This window comes from Mus caroli, chromosome 8 (genome assembly GCF_900094665.2).
Source record: "Mus caroli chromosome 8, CAROLI_EIJ_v1.1, whole genome shotgun sequence".
Lineage (NCBI taxonomy): Eukaryota > Metazoa > Chordata > Mammalia > Rodentia > Muridae > Mus > Mus caroli.
Window position 1 is genome coordinate 108,935,765 of NC_034577.1, and position 10,476 is coordinate 108,946,240.

Here is a 10,476-nt window from a genome sequence, read left to right on the forward strand (position 1 = left end):
TGTGTGTGTGTGTGTGTGTGTGTGTGTGTGTGTGTGTCTGTGAGGGGGGATGTGTTGATTATCAATTGATGTAGGAGGGCCTACCCCACTCTGGGCAGCAGCATTCCCTAGGCAGATGATCTTGGGTTGTACAAGAAAAGTAGCAAAGGATGAGTCAGGAAGCAACTGCTTGCATTTCCTCACTGACTTCATGCAATAATGGACTGTTACCTGGAAGTAGACACCAACAACCCCTTCCTTCCCCTAAGCCGTCTTTGCTCAGAGTGTTTTATTACATCCACAGAAACAGAAGTAGAACAGTGTCTTTACTACAATAAAATCTAAATTAAAAATTACAAATTTAAGGTCAGGTGAGAGAGGGGCATGTGACTTCAGACTGGGAACATGCTGTGACTTTGTTTTTTACTCTTGGCCCATCCCCCTCGGATCCTGAGTTAGTCTGTTTTCTGTCACCAAGACAGAATGGCTGACAGTTTATCAGGAAGAAGGCTTTTGTTTGTTGAGCTCACGGTTTCAGCCCATAGTCCCTGGCTCTGTTGATTCCAGACCAGTGTTGAGGCAGAACAAACACCCTGGCAGGAGAAGTCTGTGGGGGAAGAGGCTGTTCCCTTCATGGTGTCCAGGAAGAAGAGAAGATTATCAACAGGAAGGGTCAAAGGCACGATACAGCCCCCAGATTACCCTCTGAGTGACTGGCTTCCTCCTATCCGTCCCTACATTCCACAGTTCCACTGTCTTCTGAAATCCATTCAAGCTTTGAGTCCCATGGATGAAATTATTAATTAGGTCAGAGTCACCTAATTAATTAGGTCACAGTCAACCATCTCTGACCCCAACAGGGGTCCTCATTACTAACATGGAATATCCATGCCGGGTTGGATCTATGATGCTGACCACACAACCCTGCCATTTCTGTGGCCTACTAACCACGTTGCGGGGCTTAACGTAATATAACAGGCACATATGGCTAGCTTTCGTTGCTGTTGCTAAAATGTCCACAGGCTGTTGAAGCTTTCCCCTCTCTAAGTTGTAAGAGTTGCGATGTCATGGATGTACAGTAGACAGCTAATATTTAAATTACTCATTCAGGAAACTTTAGACATGCGCACATCCCCCATGGTACCGGCATTACAGCCAACCTGCTTAGAGGATCTTTTCTATGCCTTTCCAATCCCCTTCTCTTGCTCCATGTCATCTCCTGAATTAGCCTGCCTGGGCAGCCATAACATAGTGCCACAGACTGCGGGGGCTGAAGCAGCAGTACTGTATTTCTCTCAGTTCTGGAGGCTGAATTCTGACGTCAAGATGCTGAGAGGAATTGGTCTTGGTGAGGGCTGTCTTCCAGGTTGCAGGCACTACCCTCTCACTGTGTTCTTTTAGTGTGGACACAGACAGACAGACGGACAGACAGATGGAGAGACAGAGATAGAAACAGAGACGGAGAATGTGAACAAGGAAACTACTACTGTCTTGTTTTAAAGGGGCACAAACCACCCCATGAGGGATCCATCCTTCTGCCGTAATCGTGTTCCAAAGTCCCTATCTCCAAATACAATCCTACAGGGGTCTACTGGTCCAGTTGAAGGTTTTGCTTTTATTTTTAATTATGAATGTGCCTGTGTCGATGTGTATGTACATGAACATGTGGGTATCGTGCCCACAGGGGTGAGAAGAGGGCATCAGATTCCCTGGGGCTGTAGTTACCAGCAGTTGTGAACAATGGCCTAACCTAGGTGCTGGGAACTGAACTCAGATTCTCTTAACAGCTGAGCTATCCCTCCAGGCTTGAGGTTCAGTACCAAAATTTTAGGGAACACAGCCAACTCTGTCGCTCTTCCATCTTGCACGTGACCAGGGATATGTTTCTCCCACTATAGATTAGTTTGCATCTTTTAGAATTTACATGAATACAGTTATAACCAAGAATGCCCACTCAGATTTGCTTGGCTCCCTCCCTTGCTATAATTACTCTGAGACCTCCCTGTGGCTACACATACTAAGTTCATGTCTTTTAGTGGTTGAGTTGTAGCCTACTGTATAAATACATCAGTTTTAGCCATTCACCAAGTGGAACTCCTTTGGCCACGAGGATCCTCCACAATGTGTTGTGTTCTGGTTTCCGTTTTCCTGGGTATGCTGTCATGCTTCCTTAGTGTCCTGCTATGCGACTTGGATGTTTGCATTCCCCCCACGGTGCCATTTCCCCACCTGGAACGTACCTGGATCAGGTTCCTATAACAAGCCAAGTGACTTAAAGGCAGACATGTATTCTTTCATGGTTCTGGAGAGCCACACGTCAAAATGAAAGACTTAGTAGGGCTGCCTCTCCTGAAGTCTCTGGAGGAGAGTTTAACTTTACTGCTTCCATTTTCTGCTGGGCTTCTCCCAGCAGACCCCAAACCTGTGCCTCTGCCCTCACAGAGCCTTCCCTTCTGCACCTCTGGTGTCCCATCCTTTGCTTTCTTATAAAAACACCCCTGTATGGACTTAGGGCCCATTTCATTTTGTTTATTTATTATTTGTTCACTGTTATTACTTATTTGTGTGTACATGTGTGGGAGGTGTGTGTGCATGCTCATATGAGTGTGTGTATCTGTGTGCAGGTGCATGAGGAGGCTAGAGTTTGTTTTTTGCTTTTTTTTTTTTTTTTTTTTTTTGAGACAGGGTTTCTCTGTGTAGTCCTGGCTGTCCTGGAACTCACTCTGTAGACCAGGCTGGCTTCGAACCCAGAAATCTGCCTGCCTCTGCCTCCCAAGTGCTGGGATTAAAGGCGTGCAGAGGCTAGAGTTTGATGTCAGGGCTCCTCTTGGCTCATTCTCTACCTTATGTTTTTGGAGACAGCATCTTTCACAGAACCTGGAGTACATCAGCTCCATTGGGCTGACTAGCCAGTGAATCTTAGGGATCTGCCTGCCTCTGCTTCTCTGGTACTGCAATTCCAGACACGCATCATCACACATGGGTTTTACACGTATACTGGGGATCGGAATTCAGGTTTCCATGCTTGCATGGTAAGCGATTTACCAACTAGGCCATCTCTCCAGCTTCTCAAAGCACAGTTCTAGTCTGACAACTTTGGCTAGTGATCGTAGCATCTTAATCATATCTTCAGGGCCCTTTATCCCAAAGAGACAACTCACTCTTTCCTCGTTCTGCTGAGACTCCCTTGTAAAGCTCCCTCCTTGCCCTGCAACCCGACTTGCCTTAAGGCTCAATGTACTAAGCTCAATGTGATATAGGCAGGGCAATGACTATTTGTTCCATCACAGACTAAGATATTTCTCATGTTCTTTTCAGAAATGCCCCATAGTCCACCATAGTATACGTTGCTCCTTGTTTCGACTAGTATTGAGTCTAACTTGGTGGATATTGCCATGGTGGGCTGAAGGGTGGCCCCCATCCTCCCCCAAAAACGATACATTAGGTAGAACTTCGGAATGAACATAGGTAGAACTGAAGGCTGTGAGCTAGTGGGCAAATGCTATCATTCCCACACCAATCACCCTTCATTTAGATATAAATACGTCCATGCCATAGAACCCTGAAAGGTCCCGTGATGTTGTAATCAACCAAGAACATGTCTTCACCTGGATTCGGCAGGGCCGTGGATGCCTTTCCCTGACCTGGTCACTGTTGACATACGTTCCTGGTAGACCATCAGATACTTTCAATATTTATTGGGAGAATGAATGAAAATATCAACCCCTTTTAAAATTTTATTTATTTATTTATTTATTTATTTATTTATTTATTTATTTATTTATTTACTTGTTTGTTTGGTTGGTTGGTTGGTTGGTTGGTTGGTTGGTTTTTTGAGACAGGGTTTCTCTGTGTAGTCCTGGCTGTCCTGGAACTCACTCTGTAGACCAGGTTGGCCTTGAACTCAGAAATCTGTCTGCCTCTGCCTCCCAAGTGCTGGGATTAAAGGCATGTGCCACCACTGCCTGGCCAAACCCTGTTTTTTTGTTGTTGTTGTTGTTTTTTTTAATCTCCCATTCTTTCCATAGGCACGGTTCCATTTCAAATGATGTCCGCTTACGCAGCCACAAAGGCAGCTCTAACCATGTTCTCAACAATCATCAGACAGGAGCTTGACAAATGGGGAGTTAAAGTTGTGACCATCAAACCCGGAGGCTTCAAAACAAGTAGGTATCCGAGGTGTGTGTGCATGCACATAGGTGCAGGTGGATGGGAGGCCGGAAGAGGATGTTGGATCCTCTGGAGCTGAAATTATAGGCAGTTGTAAACCACCCTATGTCAGTGCTAGGGACTGAACTCTGGCCATCTGCAATAGCAACAAGAACTCTTAACTGCAGAGCCATCCCACTCTCTGGTCCCAACTTGGATGTTTGAATGGGGTGGGAGGGATGGGGAGAGCAAGGCTATGCCAAGTCAGACAAACACAAAAGTACTAAGGATTGATCAGTGTGGAGGGGGAAACTTTAGGACTCGGCCCCTCGACAGAAGAACTATATCATAAACATAGGAAAAGGTATGACACTGACCATTTAACAACTTAACACAAGCACTTAAGTACTTAGTTCAGCACCTTGACACAAGCACTCAAGTACTTAGATCAACAAAGAAACTAGCACCTAGGAGACCTTTTACAACTCTTTCCCTTCTCCAGAAGTTACCTAGCTCCTCTCATCTTGTAACAGCTATGTGTTGGCTTTTCTTTGAAGGTTTAAGACAAGTTATTCACCCTCAGACAGAAGTTTGCCTTCACTGGCTTGGAGGAGGGTCAATATGTACATTGCTATTGTTGCCTAGATTCTTCTGTCCAACATTGTAATTTTATGAGTCATCTATGTTGGGTGTAGCTGAAGTTCACTGTGCACATGCAACTGTGTGTGTGTGTGTGTGTGTGTGTTGTGTTGTACAATGAGCAAATTGGTGAACTCAGCACTTTCATCTTCTTAAAATGTAATTGTGCTGTTGGGAATCTCATCTAGTTCTTTATTAATTATATACAGGACAGGGTTAATTGACACGCTCCAGGTGAGAACAGTGAGGCAAGGTGGGTAACATGTCCCAGTGCAGGCTCTGGGCATAACGTTGTAGGGAGGAGTCGGAGGACAGATCTCCAGGGCCTCCATCTGTGCTCTGTCTTCCATACCAGGCTATCTCCTTTTGTAGTTGCTAACTGATGAACTCACTGAAGGTAGGGAGCCAGAGAACAGAGGTTAGTCTACACGGTTATGCCCCAAGTTCTTATTTAACTGAAGGTGAGAGCATGAAGGGAACTTAGAAAGAAACTGGCGTGGAGCTTCTGAAAACAGTCAAGGACACTGATCGTATTTTTTTTTATAATGCCCTACAATAAAAATAGCCAAGACATTGCATGCCAGCATGTATTAAACATGGTAATTTCCTGTACCATTTCACTCAGTTCTCATCTATGAAGAAGGCAATGGAATCTCTCCTTATTTTTCTTGTAGTGAGAAAAATTCCAGCCACAGAGCTGATATAAAGCAAAGAGGGGATTTTGATGCAGGTTGGGTTGATAGCATGTGGCTCCACAGTGCCAGGGGATGGATGGGTGATGTGTGCCTAAAGTAATAGGCGATGGTTGACAAAAGGCTGGTAGCTTTGTCACCGAGAGGGAGTGGGGTTGGGGGCTCTATACAGTGTTTTCTCAAACATGGTTAGTCCAGGAAGAGGTGGGAGAGATGAATCTGTGGGTAAGGCCATTTGATACCAAGCCTGATGACTTAAGTTCTAACCCCAGGACCTGCATAGTGGTAAAAGAGAACTAGTTCTGCAAGTCATCTTCTGGTGTCCACATAAGCATTTTGGTACAAGGGCCATCCCCACCCCATATACAACACTTAGATAGAATAGATAGACACAAAGACACATAGATACATAGATAGATACATAGATAAATAATCCCTACCCTATATGCAACTTTCAGATAGATAGGTAGATAGACACATATATAGATAGATATATAGATACATATATAGATACATAGAAACATAGATACATAGACAAATGATCCTTACCAATATACAACATTCAGATAGATAGAAGATAGATAGAAAGATAGATAGATAGATAGATACATACATACATACATACATATATAGATACACAGAAACATAGACAGATACATAGAAACATAGATATATAGATACATAGATAAATGATCCTTACCCATATATAACATTCAGATAGATAGATAGATTGATAGATAGATAGATAGATAGATAGATAGATAGATAGATACATACATACATACATACATACATACATAGGTCATCCTCACCCCATATATAACATATAATTCATATATATTCATATATATTGGAATATGTATATGGATTGATAACTGTAATTTTTAAAAGTCAATGAAGTGAGGAGAGACAAAAATTCTCTGTCCTTTGATCAGGGCTTGGAGAGCTGTGTTAGAGTAGACGTGACACACAAGCAAGAGGGTTGTGCAGGGTTCAACCCACAGATCAGTTGTTGGGTAATTATTTCTCTGCCTACAGTGCTGTGCCTTCATGAAGAGAAATAGGCCACTGGATGCTCACTAACCTTCTCCCAGAATCACTGGGCTTCAGGGGTTCAACACTTAATACAGGCGCTTCACACGCTAGCAAGTGAAGGTGCATCCCACTGCCAGCCAGCTAGCAAGACAGAGTGTGAGGGTCCATGATGATTGAGGGGTAACCTGGTAGTAGCTATTCTAATAATAATAATAATAATAATAATAATAATAATAATTAATAATAATTAATAATAATAATAATAAACAACTGTCCGAGCTTTTTAACCAGCTATCTGCACTTTGGAGTGTTCTTTGGAGACATTGCAAAAATAAAGCAATGTTGTGTTGTTTGTGAACTTCAGCGTTGTAGCAGCAAAACCTAGCAAGAGCTGGCTGGCAGTGCTGTAGAGGGAAATGGCTGCCTGAAAGCTGTTCAAAGAGAAGTCTATTGCTCTGCTTCAAACTACAGCTCAGATCTACAGCCCTTGACCAGGAAAATGTAGAATACAACCTTTTTGTTGTTGTTGTTGTTCCTTCCTGATAAAAGAAACTGTAGGCTTCTGTATGCATAAGTATATGAATAAGGAGGAATTGCAGAGGGGCATGCAAAACTGTTAGTCCCATCAAAGAAGACTGATTTTAAGCATGCACGCATCTCCTCATTACTCACTTATGAAATAAGCAAGCATCACTGCTATGTTTTAAAGCAAATTTATTTAATTTCATGTAACGAGCAAGCATGTTAAGATATATTTCTATCTAATCATGTCATTTACATAATAAAATTCAAACATGTATTGAACTTATATTAAAAACATATTTAATGTTTAAAATTACACACAGAAGATATTTTAAGCTGCGTACTAAATTCTCAGTACAGAAGTAGGTACTGTTTGTATACTTAATAAGTTATATGTGCATGCTGTGTGTGCATTTGCATATTTATGCACACAGAATAGATCATATATTAGCTACTACATTGTAGACATTATGTTTTACACATATAATCACCATCAAAAGGCACGTACTATAATGCTCCAATCAGCCATATTGGTAAGAGCTGCAAACAGGAAAGCAAGACAAAGTTTCATTGTAATATAGTATATCTAGAAGTTTTGGCAATATTTTTACAATGTAAAGCTATACAATAAAAAGAATAGGCAGCCAGGCATGGTGGTGCATGCCTTTAATCCCAGCACTCAGGAGGCAGAGGCAGGCGGATTTCTGAGTTCGAGGCCAGCCTGGTCTATAGAGTGAGTTCCAGGACAGCCAGGGCTATACAGAGAAACCTTGTCTTGAAAAACCAAAAAAAAAAAAAAAAAAAAAAAAAGAAAAGAATAGGCGTTTCACATGTGAATGCATCACACACACACCCATACATATACACATTACACACACACAGATACACACATATACCACACATACACACACACATTACACACAGAGAGATACACACATATACCACACATACACACACACATTACACACAGAGAGACACACACATATACCACTCGCACACATATACACATTAAACACAGAGAGACATATACATACATACCACACACACACATATATATGTGTGTGTGTGTGTGTGTGTATATATATATATATATTACACAGACAGAAACATACACATATACCACACACACAGATACAAACCCAGATACACCACACACACACACACACACACACACACACACACACACACACACATATATACACTTGTGTGTGTATATATATATATATATATATACTTATACACAGAGAGACATACACATACAACTCACACGCATATATACACACTACACACACAAACACTACACACACACACACTCCTGTACACAATGTTGAGCAAAAAAGTTAACACCAGACAGTTAAGTGCTCAGAACAGGCGGAATGAACCTGCCCTTAGTGAGGACAGCGCCACTTGAGAAGGTTCTCAGAGGGGACCTTGAAGGGAGCACTGCTCTCATTTTGTCTCACTCGCTGGGCTCTTCAGTTTGTGAAACTTCCAACCATCCACCTTCATTCATATGTAGGTTTAGAAGATTTATTTTATGTGTGCATGTGTGCGCGCGTGAGTGTTCGCATGTGCACCCCCACACGTCTATGCCTGGGGAGATCAGGCGAGGGTGTCCGATGTTCTGAAGATGGAGCTATAGGCAGTTGTGAGTCACCTCATGTGTGTGTGCTGGGAACCAAAGGTCACCTGCAGAAGCAGGAAGTGCTCTTAACCACTGGGCCATATCTCCGGTGTCACAGGCAGGTTTCGAACCATTCATCAATGGTATTTCCAAGCACTCACTGTATACGGAATGCACAGAGACGACCATTAGATGACTGGTTGGTGTGTGCTTCCCTGGCGAACGCTCTGTCCCTCACTCTCAGCATCCCTTTGTTGCCTGTAATTCTTTGCATAGGTCTGGGCCCTCGTGGGCTTTCCCCCTCTGCTCTGGCATGTCTAAGTGGTCACCTTTGGAAACATACATAGATGGAGTAGCATTATATGGACTCTGTAAAAAGAGGCTATAAATCTGGAAAAGTTCAAGGCGAGGCATAAAGGAGGGACTTAGAGGGAAGAAAGGGGGAGAGGGAAGTGGTGGAACTATATTATAATCTCAAAAAAAATAAAAGAAAAGTGGCCTTTCAAAAGGGCCTTCACAAGCACCCATCTTTCCTAGCAGGAGGATTTCCTGGTTCATGATCTCCTGTCTCCCCAGCATCTGAGCCTTGCTTTCTTCTTGTGTTCCAGACATCACAGGCTCACAGGACATTTGGGATAAAACGGAGAAGGAAATCCTGGACCACTTTTCCAAAGAGATTCAGGAGAACTATGGCCAGGACTACGTCCATACACAGAAGCTCATCATCCCGATATTGAGAGAGAGGTCCAACCCGGACATCACCCCTGTGCTGCGGGACATCCAGCATGCCATTTCTGCAAGGAACCCCTCTTCCTTTTATTACCCAGGGCGACTGGCTTACCTGTGGGTCTGCTTAGCAGCCTACTGCCCCACCAGTTTACTTGACTATGTTATAAAAAGAGGTTTTTATCCACAACTCATGCCGAGAGCTTTAAGGACTGTGCACTAGAAGCACAAGGCCCCCAGTGGGGTGGGAAATGTCACATTCTTAAGATGAAAGCAAAACCTCTTATTAAACTAATTTTCTACCTCAGATTCTTATTTTGATTTCATTTGTGTTGGTTCCCTGTGACTTCGTGGGAAGAGGACTAGAGGGTAGCAGGGAGCACCATGGCAAGAGCCACTAAGACTTTTTATCACCAGAGGCACCAGAGGTACCTATCAGAGACAGGCTTTCCTCTCAGATGCTGCACACGAGGTTCTAGACCACTTCAGGACAGTTACTATAATGACCAAGCCCCAAGAAGTTTTCCCTTTCCCAGCATAAATATACATTTGTATATAAGTATATATTTACATACATATATACAGATATACACATATGCACACTTATATGTGTGTTTATACATATATGTGTATGTGTTCACATCATACCGAATTCTATTAAGTATGTACTAGCATTATGTCTCAACAAATCAAAGCAATCTACCCAAATAAATCATTTCTTCTTGCTCAAAGACACTGACAGCTACTCCAGCCCTCGGCAAATGTAACCTTTCTGATACTGGCTAGTTTTGCCATGCGCCACTGGCTGCTCGTCAGGGTGAGTGGCGACTTAAAGTTGGGGTTGAAGTGGCAGTTCATTTTTATTTATTTTTCCTTTGAAATAGGTCTCGTGTAGTCCTTGCTGGCCTCAGAAATCACTACGTAGCCAAGAAGCCAAGAATGGCTTCAAACCCCTTATCTTTCTTCTGCTGGTACCTCTCACATGCTGCCACTATGCCCTGCTTGAAATTTTTGTGTGTATGTGTGTGTGTGTGAGAGAGAGACAGAGACACAGAGACACAGAGTCAGAGAGACAGAGCATGTGTGTACACAGGTCCATAGTGGCCAGAA

At 42.9% G+C, this 10,476-nt stretch overlaps 1 protein-coding gene across 1 annotated transcript in view; it reads left to right on the top strand.

The window, feature by feature from the left end:
- Hsd17b2 (hydroxysteroid 17-beta dehydrogenase 2) overlaps nucleotides 1-9,673 on the top strand; it is a 60,931-nt gene extending 51,258 nt beyond the window's left edge. The window contains exons 4-5 of the mRNA XM_021169405.2: nucleotides 4,008-4,145; nucleotides 9,249-9,673. Of these exons, the coding sequence (XP_021025064.1) occupies nucleotides 4,008-4,145; nucleotides 9,249-9,589 (479 nt within the window). The 3' untranslated portion in view covers nucleotides 9,590-9,673. The remainder of the gene's footprint in view (nucleotides 1-4,007; nucleotides 4,146-9,248) is intronic.
- Nucleotides 9,674-10,476: the final 803 nt, after the last annotated feature.